Source organism: Haliaeetus albicilla, chromosome 7, assembly GCF_947461875.1.
Source record: "Haliaeetus albicilla chromosome 7, bHalAlb1.1, whole genome shotgun sequence".
NCBI lineage: Eukaryota > Metazoa > Chordata > Aves > Accipitriformes > Accipitridae > Haliaeetus > Haliaeetus albicilla.
This window is the reverse complement of record NC_091489.1, coordinates 24,735,815-24,751,594: the sequence shown is the minus strand read 5'-3', so window position 1 is coordinate 24,751,594 and position 15,780 is coordinate 24,735,815. Positions and strand designations below refer to the sequence as shown.

General features: G+C 39.1%; 1 protein-coding gene across 4 annotated transcripts in view; it reads right to left on the bottom strand.

Annotated features, from left to right (window-relative positions):
• The window catches only part of ARHGAP18 (Rho GTPase activating protein 18), a 95,677-nt gene that overhangs the window by 18,510 nt on the left and 61,387 nt on the right, over positions 1-15,780 (bottom strand). For all 4 annotated transcript variants that reach the window (XM_069787383.1, XM_069787382.1, XM_069787381.1 and 1 more), the window contains 5 exons: positions 14,950-15,022; positions 9,222-9,391; positions 6,849-7,014; positions 4,030-4,121; positions 682-759 (listed from right to left, as the gene is read on the bottom strand). In XM_069787383.1, the coding sequence (XP_069643484.1) occupies positions 682-759; positions 4,030-4,121; positions 6,849-7,014; positions 9,222-9,391; positions 14,950-15,022 (579 nt within the window). The remainder of the gene's footprint in view (positions 1-681; positions 760-4,029; positions 4,122-6,848; positions 7,015-9,221; positions 9,392-14,949; positions 15,023-15,780) is intronic.

Sequence of the window (15,780 nt, the reverse complement as noted above, 5' to 3'; positions counted from 1 at the left end):
AAATGGTCCTTTCTGTTTAGAATTTAAGGCCAGTTCAGACCGTCTTTTTAATACATTGACTCTTGGCATGAATCATACTGTGTATTTAGTTTCCTGTGTTAAGGCAAATACTGAGGAAGAGTCTGCATGTAATTGGTACTCACTCTGCAAAGTGTCGGTGTGCACGGACGTGCCTAACAAGATTACACTTAGTGAGATAAGTAGTTATATTGCTGTTCATAAAAATAAATGTGAGAGGTTCTTCAGTGCATGCTGGCTGCCTTGCCCTATAACGCAGGTTAAGTCTAGCTATTAAAATAGGCTCACAATGCCAGAGAAAAGCTTCCTCCTGGGGTAGAAAGACTGTGTGCGAACTGTTCAGATGATTAAGCTGGTTCAGGGAAAAAGCAAAAGGCTGGAAAGCTCGTGCCAAGAATTAATGAGATCTTGGTACAACTGAATTTGAAACGTAGCTTTGATTCTCCTTCAAACGTGAACTCTAGTCTTCTCCCCAGAACTACACTGGATGAAACCATCAGCTTTCTGGCTAATAAAACTCAGTTTCCTTTGTAAAGAGATTTTGCTTTCTGTTTTTGAAGATTTTCATAACAACCTGGTGTTAAAATATATTTGTATGGCAAAATAAAATGAGCAAACACAGGTAAGTTTGGGATGATTTTGAGAATCTGTGCAATGTTTTACCTTTACTCTTGTTGCAACTCCTGGTATTCTAAGAAGTCCTTCTGTTTCCAGAGTTGCCTCTTCTATCTGGGCAATCAGCTGTCAAACACAAATCAAACTGCATGAACAAAGATGCCAGTTAAAAATTACTGGTAAATAGTTCTGCTATATTGGACCCTTTATGTATGTATCTGTGTGTATGTATGTCCCAGTTTCAGCTGGGATAGAGTTAACTGTCTTCCTAGTAGCTGGTATGGTGCTGTTTTGAGTTCAGTATGTGAAGAATGTTGATAACACTGATGTTTTCAGTTGTTGCTAAGTAGTGTTTAGACTAATGTCAAGGATTTTTCAGCTTCTTATGCCCAGCCAGTGAGAAAGCTAGAGGGGCACAAGAAGCTGGCACAGGACACAGCCAGGGCGGCTGACCCAAACTGGCCAACGGTGTACTCCATACCATGGGACATCACATCTGGTATAGGAACTGGGAAGTGGGCACGGGGAATCGCCGCTCGGGGACTGGCTGCGTGTCGGTCGGCGGGTGGTGAGCAATTGCCCTGCGCATCATTTGTACATTTCAATCCTTTTATTACTACTATTGTCATTTTATTAGTGTTATCATTATCATTATTAGTTTCTTCTTTTCTGTTCTATTAAACCGTTCTTATCTCAACCCAGGAGTTTAACTTCTTTTCCCGATTTTCTCCCCCATCCCACTGGATGGGGGGGAGTGAGTGAGCGGCTGCGTGGTGCTTAGTTGCTGGCTGGGGTTAAACCACGACAATGTATATGCATGCATTTGAGCATACACATATGTAACGAGCAGACACACAAACACACAGTTTACAAATGGATTACAGTTGTTGTAGATGTAGAACAAAACCTTTAATACTGCTCTTACCTGTTTTATGAACAATATCAAAGAAGAGTTTGTCTATTTTATTAAAAAAGAAAACTGTATTTTTTAGACCTCCTTCAAATCTCCTCCAAAGACTGAAGCATTTTTTTCCCCAAATTACTCTGGCTTCAAAAATAAATCCCAATTACTACCCTTCTTAAAATGTCTACGAATCAAAACAATTAAGGTAACATTAGAGATAAAGCACTAACTTTCTCACAAATACTCTTCTTTATGACTTTACCAGAGAAGAACTAAGTACTTTTAGGCTTTAAAGAAGTCTCAGTTTTGCAAATACTGGCATTCTCCTAGCAAACTCAACAGTTTGCAATCCCACACATGGCTTAGATAAACTAGTAGGAATTCTGTAAAAGTACGTAAAACATGTATCATAAATTCTGTTTCTTTAGAAGATATGCCTATAAGTATTCACTGAAGGATGGATCTAAGAGTACTCAAAAGAAATTTGTAAACGTCAAAAGCTGATGACATCAAAAATGGGTCTCACAACGTTTAACTAGAGCAGTGCCTTTGTTACATACCTTCCTGTGCCAGCTCTTGAGTAAGAAAAATTATGCAACACAGTTTTGTTTTCTCCAGTTACAGAAATTAAAGGAGTTTTGCCTACCACGGTATTTATGTAACTGATAAATGCCATAAAAAGATCAGACAGAAAAAGCCACAAAGTTAGAAAACAGCACTAAAGGTGTCACCCTAGTGTATTTTCCTTGGTTAAAAAAAAATAAAAAGTGCTAACTAGCCACATCCAATTCTCCCTGTACCCAGCTTACACCAGAGCAGTGGCTGCTACTCTCATCTGTCGGACACAAAGACGCTGTGAGCATGTTGTGTGATTTGCCACCATCACCACATCTAGGGGGAGGCAAGGTCTGGTTGCACTGCTGGCAGCCACCACTCCTTGCACACACTCACTCACAAGTGCCCCCTTGGCAGGCAGCAAGAGGTGGCCACTGGCCACCACCGGCCTCCTGCCTACAGGAAATCCCCTCTTCATCTCTATCAGGGCTGCTTGGCATGGCTTCTTTAGCAGGTCAGGGACCTGAATTAATATCAGCAGAAACTTCCGGTGGATATACATGGATCGGTATGACCCTCAGATTTTCCAGTCAGAAAAATCCTAGGCTAAATTATGTCATTATTTTTAACCATAATTCCTCAATGAAATAAAACGTAGGTGTATTTTTTATTAAAAGATTTTTTTTTAATTAAGCAGCCTTCCTGTTAGCTTGGTTTGTTTCATTTCAGTGATAAGCAAGGCACATTTAAAAAGCAGTATGCACAAAAATGTTCTTTCTCGCAATTTATATAAATCCCCTAATTCTTGGAAAGCACGTGCTGTAGAGAACAGGCAGAAGAAATGGGACACTTCTTATTTTCATATTCTCATTTTAAGAAAAACTGTATTCCAAATGATGTATGCACCTTGCAAAACAAATCACATCTGTAAGCTAGAAATGTTTATGCAGAATTTTCTTCATGAAGGACTATGCTTACTATGTTGCTAGGATAGGAGAGTGATCAATCACTTTTTGTCATTTGATTTCTTTTTTTCTCAAGAGCATCCTTCCCAGAAATGTATTTTTATGATCCTGAGGAAGTAATTTCTGGCATGAATGACACCACAATAGTTTTGAGAGAGTGATGCAAAACTACTTTTGAGTTTTCTGTTTCTTGAAAAATAACTTAGCAAACAGGTCCCCAAACCTACTGAAATGGTGATGACACAGCACTGAGTTTCAGTCAGTGTTAGGACAGGTCCACACACTGTGGTCTTCCCCTTCTTGTGCAATGAGACCTGCTATGCACGGGCAGTAAATCCAGGGTCTCCATCATCTTTCCCATTATCTTCCCCATTACCACGACACGATACAGGCCAAAGCATCCCCCCACGTACTAAAGCAACAAATCTTCTGGAAAAGGGCTGCTGCCACCACCACAGGCAGTTATCTAGCCTGATTCTCACCCCCTAGCCACCTGCCTTGTGGCCCAAATCACTTCTGAAAGGAGAAAACCACATCCTAGAAAGGTAGGTTCAGCCTGTGGGCCAGGGACTGAGAATTTCTATGGAATTTCAAGTGTTTGCTCTGAAAGAAAATAAAGGGCAGCCCTAGTAATAATGGAAGTTACACCACCTTTATGAAATGGAATTTGGCTGCAGTGGGTTCTTATACTGATTTTCAATTTTCACAGGCTTATTAGTAAACTTGCCTAAATCATGGAGACCAGTTGTAACAAAACCCGAACTCTATCCCTTTAACTCAAAACGTCTGATACAAAGCAAAGTATCACATTTACTGAATTAATAAGTAAAGCGGCAAAGAAAAGTTACAATAACTTTGATTAGAGTAATATACTGAAAACTGGGCTATAGAGAGCAAATACATCCAGGACAAAATGTTATTTGTTTGTCATTTGCAAGTATGTAACAAGTTGACTTGTTTGTGCCTATTTACCTTTTGAAAAATCAGTGGGATCTTGGTTCCTGGCACCTTCTTCTGATCCTGTTCCAGTAAAACTGAGAGTGGGACACCAAACAAGCCAGAGTCTGAAGAATAACACAAAAGAAACTGAGATATTATCCACATCTGTTCCAGTACATGTGATAATGGCAGAAAACCACATTTTTGAAGCGATAAGCCTATTCAATACATTCAGAGCTATTGACCTTTTGTTCGAAGTGTTTGAATGTCTTTGTCAATCAAGTTATTACACAAAACATTCTGGCTAAAAGGATTCATTCATCTCTTCCTTCAACCATAAATCAGGAGTCTTCTGTTTTGACTTCAAATTGCCATCCACATATTCTGCAGTACAGTGAAGCAAACTGCATAAATGAACCATCTGCGTGGTTCTGGTTTGCAGAATGGATGTGATGAAGACCCTGCAATGCAGATCTTCATCACTCAAAGCAAGTTATTATAGGTAAGATGCAAATGGCATAAGTAAAATATCCAGAAATTTGGCTACTAAAATGAGACAGATGTAATTACCACCCAGATTTACTCTGAACACTTCTCTCTAGGAGGGCTTTGAAGGAAGAGCTGTTCAACCCCTGTGCTTTTGCATTATACAGCACTGGCAGGATAGCAAGATCACCATCTCACCAAAGGTGTTTTGCCTTTTTTTTATTTTTAAATGAAAGCAAAAGTACAGTTAAGTCTCGGTTAGAAAATTGCCTTTACAATAGTGCTAAGGCAATGCAAATTAAAAAAATGGCACCTAGTCTCAATTAATCTACCCCTGATGCAAAACTAGCCTTAGCCTTCAAGTAAAAGGGACTCCCATGTGTTTATAGCCCAGTTGAATAGAAGTGAATGACCATTAAGAGAGAGCTATACTAGTAATGACTAACCCAAAGTTTGCTGACATAGAACTCCTCTGTCAGAAGTACTGATAATTGCTGTACGTGCAATTTTTCTGCAACAGCATATAACGCTACATGTAGCTAAAAACTCCTGCTTGGTATGATGCCATGCCAACAGAGCATAGAACAGCTGTAATTACTAAAAAGATGTCAGCCCTTGAGGGAACGTGATATATGTCAAAGAAACATCAGTTTCAGTGCCAAATCAGGGAGTTCTTGTATCTCTTCAGCATAAAAAGTCTACCTATGAAATATGTAGGGACTCGTACATACAGTCAATATCCATACCCCATAGTTTTATCATCCTGAAGATCTTGTCAATAATAAAAGTTTCTGCTGAGATGAAGTTGGAGAAATAAAGTGTAGGAGATCAATAGAAAGGCAGGGCTGGGCACAGCACAGCATTCCCCAGAACTATGTTTTCATCTTCTTTACATACACAAAGGGGAACAGCCAATAGATCCACCGTTGTACGAATTAATTGGCCAAACAACACTTCAGTAGTGAAGAGGTGAGGGTCAGGTAGAGCAACAAGCCACTGAATGCATTACATTGTAAAAGCAGATTTGTTTGGCAGAAAGGGTGACACTGTCTATTTCCTACACATTTCCATGCATCTAGCCTATCTTTTTTAACTTTTAAAAAAGTTTTTAATAAATTCAATGTTTTTCATGACTGCCTGTCATTCACATAATAATGCTATGACAGAAATTAAATTAACAATAAATTTGGTAAGAAGAATCAATTAAAAGTAAGACCCAAAATACAAGAGAAGAAAGTGTTTTGTCTCTGTTTATTAGTGAAAGCACAAGCACTTCTGCAAGAAAAAAATGCATTTAAGGGATCAAGGTCTTGCAGATGTTTCTGTGTATGCCTTTTGCATTTAAAAAGTTATTTTCTACTACTGTAAAGTGAAAAGCATATTCTGAATAATCTGTTGTACCTTGTATATCTCTCAAGCCTCTCTGTTGCCTTCAATTATTTCAAGTGAGCTATTGCACTGTCACATTCACTGAACCTTGACAAGAAGGTTTTGGCCAAAGCAGGCTTGTGATCAACTGGTAACACATTTCAAGCTCTTGTAAAGCATTTAGCAAAAGCCAGAAATACAGAAAACAAACAAAGCACTGAAAACCTCTAGCATCTTGAAATTGATTTCCATGTGTCCTTGTTCCCAAGATTATATGTACGCTCCAACGGCTTGCAGAGCAAAATGACGTGTTGCAGCTATCTTGACACCCTCTGCAACAGCCCAAATCTTCCACTTAATATGATGCCATTCAGCATAAAAACTGCATTATGGCCTGAGTAAATACTGGATGGGAAAGGCCTATGTGACACAGGAAACTTTGTACCAGACAGAAGAGGAAAGCGGGCCACAAAGGCTCCCAGCATCTCCAGCCAAGGGCAACGAAAGCAAAAAAGTCAGGTAGCATCACAGAATCATAGACTTATTTAGGTTGGAAAAGACCTTTAAGATTAAGTCCAAATGTAAAAGTAGCACAGTACCACCCTTCAGGAAAGCAGGAAAATACCCACAAAGTGCTCATACACATGCCCTCCCAGGGAATGTATCAGCACCTACAAACTTCTGTGAAGCAATTCTTCCTGCACAGCACGCTACTAAGGTAGTTCCCCTTCTTCAGTTCTTGGTTTACCTGCTCAGTGACTGACCTGAGTTTTAACTTTATCTAAAGAGCACTATCCCATAGCTGGAGTGACTATATGCATGAACTTCCTTAAAGTGTGCCTTGAGTTAAGGCATATAATTAAATGCTGCTCAGGACCTATGTTACTATTTATATATTAAAATAAATTTTCTGCTGGAAAGTCAAAAAGAACCCGATGCATTTGTTTTATTGGATTAAAACAGACCCATTTGGCTCAGAATATGAAACACCAACTCACCTTTGGTTTTGATTTTTACAGCTTTTTGCTGCTTGAATTCTGTCCCAAGTATGTCATAGAGAGCAGTTAATTCAATCAGTGCTAAAGAATAGACTTTCTTCATGTCCTGAGGGGCCAGGTCACCAATTTTTGTGGTACCTGTTTTGTCCTTCGGCAGCCTGAAATTCTAAAAGCAGAGATTTGCAGCACAGTGAACAATCTAAGTCATAACAAATTACTTAGCTTGAAGGCTGTGCTTCCTTCAGGTCACAACCTTCCATCACGAAGCCTGCTGTTACTAAATCACAGGAGATTCCCCAAAATAGCTTGAAAAACAGATGATCGTAAAATCATAGGAGGATTTAGGTTCCCAGTGATTTCTGGAGGTCATCTAATTCAACTGCCTGCTTAAAGCAAGGCCAAATTCGAAGTCTGATAGGGTTGCTTTTTGTGTTGACCAAATAGATTTTGAAAACTCCCAGCAACCTCTGCAGGCACCCGTTCCAGTGCTTAATACTCTCATGGGGACTTTTTTTTACTTTGCAAAACAGAATTTCCCCTGTAGTCACTTGTGTTCATTTCCTCTTGTCCTTTCGCTGTGCACCTCCAAGAAGAATCTGGCTTTGTCCTCCTTGTAACCACCTTCCACCCCTCCACACCACGACCTGCTGCATCGTTTTGCAATTTACAGTGGTGGAAATGGCTGTCCATGAGCAATCCTATGCGTGTACAATTGCAATAGAATCCCCCTGCACTTATGCACACAAAGTAACATATTTGGCTGCCATATAAATAATAATAAAAGGATTCCCTTCTTAATTATGGCTCATTCCTACTGCAGTAAATGTTCAGAAGCTGTAACTGGAGACCAGTATAAGGAATTGAGCTGAGAGGGTGAGGGACTTCCCAGCTCATAGACCTTTTTAACGCCATCTCTCACCTGCAGGATTCTAAGTAAGACTCTTGCCTGTGCCTGACATTAGCAGTATGCATGACTCAAAGCAGGTAGGTTGACAAGACTTTCTTCCATTTGGAAAGATATATTATACTCCAGAATTATTTTCTCATCCTGTACAAACCCGGCAATAGCACAGATGAATTGGTGTTATGGTACATGACTAGAAAGGCACATACCAAAACATAAATATAATTTATAAATTGTAGATACATAATCAGTCTCCCACCATGATGTTTCACTGGCTTGCAAAAACATGTATGTTTAAAAATAGCTGCGAATGAGGAAGGTGCAACAAATATAAATTGTAGATTTAAATAGGTAACTCCTTTCCCTTTCCTATCATTTTGCCACTCCTTTCATCACTGAAGGAGAAATCCCATAGCCATGTCTTTGAGCAATCCTTCATAAGCCTAGCTAAAAATACAGCTAGTGTATGTATTATGCATATATATGTGCATATATACAGAAGTAAGTTAGCGTATAGCAATCGTTTCTTTGTTATAGGCTGCATTAGAGAAACATGACTCAAACACTTTAGAATCCATTTTTAAATATCCATTAGTGTCTGGTTTATAATGTTTAAAATAGGATACACAGGGTAATTACTATTTGAAGAACTGCACATATCCTTATCTAAATTAAGTGTTTGAAGAACTGTGAAACATTATTACTTCAGACTCTATGTTTACTCAGACATGTTTGCATAGACCGTTAGAAAAAAAAAAAAAAAGACATTTTTCACACCAGTCATTAGTTTACTGGTCATACGTAACTGCATGTTCATGAACTGTTAGGTAGAGGGAGATCCTCAAAGAGATGCCTGAGCATCAACAACAAATGCCTTGGAGGGTCTTATTTTGTATTTATTTGGATTCATTCAGAATGAGCCTTTTTTTGTTAAGAGTTGGAAAGAAAAACTGAGCACAAACTAATGCTTAATTTCCTGCCATTTGACTTTAGACTTCTATAGACCATTCCGTTCTTCATTCTCATCCCTCACCCATCTGTATTGGATAACTGCACAATGTTTCTACAGGCATCCACCAACTCTTTTTAAATGACAACAGAGCTTTTTATTACAGAGGTAAAGCATCTCACCTCAGATAACAGGAAAACAGGCTGTAAACAAATGAAGTAAGGACACAGTTTGTGTACAACTAAGCCACTACTCCAGCTTAATATTACCAGCCCATTATTGCTTACACAGAGTGCATTTTGCCAGACAGACAGTGACACAAATAGGCATAAAAGTAGCTACTTCCATATTACCGAGAATACCATTCCCAAAAATGAGTTCTCTTCAGATGGTCTATCTCAATGAAGTTGGATCCAACAACACTCCTCTAAATCTAATTCAGCCACTATCAGATAAATATCATCCAAACAGTAGCACTAGTGAAAACAAAGAATGAGAGCAATAAATAGGAAATACCTACCGGGAGAAGAGTGTCACCCCCTCCACCCTTGCACATTTTGCCTACTGAACTGTCTTTGAGATTAGCTGCCTGTTCTGCAAATGATATCTCCAAATTGATGTCAGTGTCTGAAAACGGCATGTCTTCAAGTGGGCTCTTCTGCTCATCCGTTCCAAGACTGAACTTTGGACCTGAAAACAGAGTAAAAAAAAAGCTAATAATCAACAGCAGCATAACGGAGCACCGCTTGCTGCATGACAGTAAATTCAAAACCAAGTAGAAGTTAATGCTGTGGAAGGGATGGACTTTCTGGTTGCAAATTCACTGATTTCTGCATTTTTTATGTCTGTTGAAAATTTAGCTTCTTACAAGGGTCCATCTGTTGTAGTTTTTCTTGAATAATTCTGCCAAGTCATGGGGTTTTCTCTTATTATTATGAAAAGATAAAGCAATCCACCTCAAATGAGCAGCAGACTCCCAGAATCTTCCAGAGCCAAACAGCTTTGGCATCAGAAGTTTCTTGCCATCAAAAACTTTCCAGCCTCAAAGACTATATCATCCTGCAACCAAATCAGTAATTCTTTCTGTTGTTAAAATTTCAAAAGCAAAAGAGAATGTTTCCTCTATGATCCAAAGCATTAATATCTGGGAATAACAGGGAGTACACAGATCATGTCTTTGTCCCAACATTCCTGTCCTCACCTCGGTCTGAAGAGTCTAGATTCCTCAAAACTGTTTGGACATGTTTCCATGATACAGGGAAAGACTAAGTATACAGCAGTGGCCTTACTTCTCTTTCTTTGTTCCCCAAAAAAACCCCAGGAGAAAAAGGGAGAGGCAGTTCTGCTTTTAGAAGAAGTAGTCTAATTTCATAGTCAATCAACCATTCCTTTTAAGTCTGAAGTTAAAATATATCATGAAAGAAGCAAGAGCAAAATAATATTGTAAATAACACTATTTAATGCAAAGCACCAAAGACAACTTAGCCAGAGAAAGATTCTGATCTCTCTACCATCTCTCTTGTGATGTGGTACTTCTTAAAGGATACATCCAGGACTAGGGTCCTTGTACAAGACATTGCAAATACTGCGCAAGTATTTGTGATGCAATTCAGACTTTCTTAAAACCAGGGCAAATATAAACAAATCAACCCTGCTCATTTCAGTGGAACCATGATTCTGTCACTGGACCCTACTCACAGGAGACTACAGCCTGTTCAAAACTAACATACCACAAGTGCAGGAAAAGTGGGATGGAAATGGACGTGAGGTGAGGAGGAGAACCATAAGCAGTGCATATGCTTTGGTGTAAGAATATTGCATAACGTAATAGATTAATTTCCTCACACCGCTGGGGGAAGTTTTTGTATGGCTTGGAATATCTATGCTAAGCCAAGCCAGAAAAAAATTCCCAGAAAATAGTTACAGGTACAGCAAAATTTGACCTTGAAGCAGGGGAAAGGCTGCAGATAGGCTGATTAAGAGAGAAGCTGTCAGGGAAGTGCTGTTCTACACTGATACTTTCAGCAGTCTGCAAAGAGCTGAGCTGCAAGCATGCAACCCAAACAACATATGAAGTATCAAGTTCTAAAAAAAAAAAAAAAAATAAAAAAATTACACCAACTCAATTTTTTTTCTGAACCTTATCTGCATCTAATTGAAAGACACAAAAACAAGACTAGTCTCTGATATTCTTTAGAGTGAGTCCTGAAAATTACCTCAGTCTGCCAGGGCCAGGGGACTTGATGGGCAAGTGGCTGCAGCCACCACAACCACTCTCTCGCAGGGCACAGTGCATTACACAACCACTCCCACGTCAGTCCAGTTGATCTGGAGCTGAGACACTTCCAGACAGAGAAGTGGATTTGAGTTAACACTTTGACTCTACTTACAACCAAGCAATGCTATGAGAAGTAGAATAAAACATTTCCAAATTTTGCCTGTTGTGCGTGTCACTCGCCACTTGCTCTTTCCAGAGTGGCTTCTGCTCACTTTCCATAGACCCCGAAAGATGCCTGGGGCATACACTAAAGATTAAGCTGATCCTGAAACTAGAGCTGCTGCTTTTGGTAAAGAGATATGTGAGACCTCAGTAACCAAATGCATCCAAGGTCAAATTCATCCCTGGCTTCGATCTTTGGGCTCCCTGTGTGTTTATCTGTATATATCAATGTAAACTGTTTAACGCATGCGAACTAAAGGAAAACTGTTCCCTGTACCCCCAAGACTTTTGTCATGCTAATGTGGCCTATACGTGACCTACGTACTTCCTACCAGCCTGGGAGGGATCTGATGTTAATAAACAATAAAGCAGTGGCTCCTATTTCAGTCCTCTGGTCATATGAAGGTGCCGTGTAAAGCAGATGTCTTGGTAATGCTGTGCACATTTTAAGCAGCACATGTCTGGAAATGTTGCTGTTGTGGGGAGTTTCTTCTTGGTCGTATAGCCTTGCTCCTATTGTTATGCATTCATTAACTAGGAAGCAGCTGTAAGAGGAAGCAGCTTTGGTGTTCTGCCAACCTGCCAACTACATGCAGTATTTCATGAGAGAAATGCAAGTGTGATACAGAAAAATGTAAATATTGTCTATAAGGATGTGGAAACCGTCTTTTACAGTAGTCCTGTACCCTTTCCTTGTTTCACAGTGCTATTTAAAGATCACATAAAATGATGGGAATTATTCAAGAGTGGGGTGGGGGTTATGTTTTGGTTTCTTTTTAATAGGACATGGAAATAGCTTAAGTGTCAGCTTTGCTATTTCCTAGTTTTGCTAGAGAATCTAGAGTATACCCAGATGGAGCTATGCTGATAGATCTTAATTTATAATTGGAAGTGTAGAATGGCTGATTTTTTTTTTTGACTGACAAAGCATTTCTCTAAAATGCCAATTCATAGATGATTTTAAATAGAAAATAAAAAAAACTTTGTAATCTTTTCACTAACACTCTATCACTGTGGCCATAGATTCCTCATTTATCATGTAAAATGAAAAGCAGAAACAAACTCTTTAATTAACAAATATAACCACGTTTCAGTCTTTTTCCCTATCAGGAAGCAAATATTACAGCTCTTTTCCCTCATGTTACGCATAGTACATGCAATTCTTTCATCCATTTGCCAGATCATTACGTTTTGAGACTGCCCTTATACAGAGGTTTTATCTAACATTCTTCCCTTGTAGCTAATCCCACGTGCTTAGGACAACTGCAGTCCCACAGTAAACTGACTTTTGCTGCTCCCCTATTTAAGCTAACGAGTATTTAGCTTTTCATCTGCTTTATTCTTTCCTTTTTATTTCTTGAGATGTCTCAACCAACACGGTTATTTACTCCTTTTCACAGGCTTCCAAAGAGAATTACTTTTTTTCTTTCGTAGCTGTTGAACATATTGCTAGCTTTGCAGGTCTTTAGTGAGTGTTATGGATTGTTAAAATGATAATGTCTTTTGACAGCTTAATACATGGTTCTGAATTTTCTTTTCATTTTCTGTAGACACATTCTGTTCCTACATGAAAAAAAGAGGCACTTAAAGCCAGTAATTGAACGTCCTTCCAAAAAAACTCAAACATGCATCTACCAACAAAAAAATCTCAGGAACTCATTAAACTGTTCTGTTTGAGTAGTATCAGGCAGAAAAGAATAAACACAATGGTTTTGTATTATCCCCTGAGTTTGCTTACATTGTTTAGGCAAGAAACAAGGTGTGTCAGACTGGCAAGAAAGGAGGAGTGAGCGCAGGTTCACATAGCCCATATATGCTCTAAGGGCAAACCATTATCAACTTCAGTCTGGCAGAAGCATTTGGGAATGCAGCATTCAAATACCAAATTAGGAACAGAGTCATCACCTTTGGAGAAGGGCCAGAGTCATCCACTCTAACAGTTTTAAGACATCTGAATTTAAGCTTTAGATTTTTTTATAATGTCTGAGATGATACTCGTATTTTTCAGGTAAAACGGGTACTACTTCTCTGTCAAAGGGGGTTTCCATTTTAAAATACTGTCTTTGGATTTGGATTTCATAAATATTTAGTATCTCTGAAATACCAGGCATTGTTTACTTTTTGCCTTAAATTCATTCACTGTTTGTATAACACTAATTTGCTCATCATTCTGGAGGAAAGATCACAGCACAGCACAGCACTGAAACAGGTGCAGTGCGTTTGACACCACTGAACTTGCATGGTTTGACTGCAGATTGAACTGATTTTTTCTTCCTGCTCCAATCTTGGGAGCAGAGCCCACTTTTAGCATGTTGACAAGAGCAGAAGTGTATCAGGATATAAGCAGGCTGCATTTGCCATCCACATCACAATCTGTGCTGAGGAGAGCTAGCATATGGGATTTGCCTTTCAGGACTTCCCATTTCTGAAGGGTTCATCAGGGCCACAGGAAAAAAAGAACCAGATGTGATAAAAATTCTGTAATAATTGCTTGGTAATTTTCCAGCTCTGAATCCTACAGTGCAGTTTACTGACACAAGCACCAGGCACCTCTTCCTTCCCTTGTGCTGAACCAGCAGTCTGGCAGTCCTCCCTTCATATTGGAGTGAGGTTTGCTGAAAGGAGGGAGGGAAGGATTAACAGCACTTCTGGAAACACACAGATTTGGCGATATTCAGGGCTGGTTTATATTAATATCTCCCACTTCAATTTCCATGCTCATCCTGTCTTGTCTGTTGCGGTCTTCTAAGTCTAATCCTAAAGTAACAATTCTTCCAAAATACTACTAGTCAGTATTCTAGACCAGGAGCAGAATTTTATTTGGTGGCTTAATTACAGGTAAGGAACTTGCAGTAGGGAACTTGATCTGCCTGCTTGACTATTTAAGTGGCTACAAGGTTCAGTGTAACACCTATATGCTATCCAGTCCCCCAGGAAAAGAAAAAAATCCCAACATACAAACAGTGCAGAATAGCAATGCAGTATCTTAAAGCTTAAATGGCTATCAGTTAATATCCTCATCTCTACAGTGATGGGTATGGTGGTATAACAGACATGGTGCAACCCCTACTTTGAAGAAACCTAAGATGATGCAGGGCAGCCACCCATTTATTATTGGACTTGAAGAACACCAGAAAGCTTTGTCAAAGTCTTTCATCAAAATTCATACTGTCAAAACAGAAACTATGGAATCAGCTAAGGATTTCTGTGATGCTCTGTCCTACCTGGCAGTGAGAAGGAGGTGTCTTTCATGGGTACTGCACCCTTTTTGTCTAATCACGTGCTGTTGAACACAACCCTGTCCTACACACACAGAACACTATTTCCTTTCCGCTTGCCTTAAAAAAGTCAACAACTTTTTTCTTCCTTCCCTGTTTTTCTTTCATTTTGAGCTGCAGATATATAGCCAGTTCTCACTTTTTTTGGATATTTATAGTCCATTTGTTTTTGTTCTCTTGTATGCACTGATGAACTTATGTATAGTGCTTCATTTCCTGTTCTATACAGTAGAGATAAACCAGAAGGGTAACTTAAGGATCAGTAAAGACCTAAACATAAGATATGAGAGACTTCTCCCAGATGATTATAAGATTATCACTGGTAACAAACAAGGTTTCCCAGACGGCTCAAAGAACACTATGTGCAGCCACACTTAAAAATTTTACACCACAGATACACAGGCCAGAACAGGTTTCTCCTAAAATTTGATTTTCTTTTGCTGAAAAGTTTCTTGAAATATGGACCTATGTAGTAGCTTGTGTAGTTGAAAGCCTACAAACAAACAAACAACTGAGTTGTTTAGCATTACCTTTGGTTCCATCTTGTGTTTCATTTTTGTTTTCACTTGTTCTCACAGTTGAGGGTTCACTTCCATCACAGACCTAAGAAAGGAACAATAAATATGCATGCTTATAAACCCCAAATGCATGGTTGTAGAAACTCCTTTGACTCTGTGCAGAATTAAAACACATACTCCTGCAATACAGGGGTAATGCAGAAGCACATCTTTGTGTTTTGGTAGAAAACTCTTTGCCAAAGTCTAAGGGGATCTGAAATCTAGGTAGTTAAAAAAGAAGTTAATTAAGTCTATTCCCCTTCTTCCTAAAAAGCTAAGTGGGTATAAGACTTAATTTTCCAGAGTTGCAAAGAATAAGAAAATGTAGTCTTTGACCTGAAGCCGTAGTTTGCACTGGAAAGGATATGGAAAGGGAATCTGGAGAAGACAATTTGACTGCCTCAGTCCAAATTCCTTCCTCTTGCAAAATCTTACATGGTTGCTTCCCCTACAGAGCAATCCCATCCCTTTTGCAGGGTGGCCTGACAGTAATATCTGTACTTACAGCTTAGATTCCCAACAGCAAAACTAGGACACTTCAAAGAGGCAGCAAAACAGGAAAGGATTTGAACCATCTTCTCCTTTCTACAGTGCTGCACTACCCAGTCTCAAGATGTGTCACATTCTATGAACTGGATGACATTTACTACAGCAAAAAATATTTCAGAACTTGTAGACAATCTCTACCCATGTATATATGGGTATACACATACCCATATAGGTTTTTACCCACATATTATTTTTATTATCTTTTTGGCCACTCAAATCAACAATGAATGTTTAGCACTCTGAATTTTTAACTGT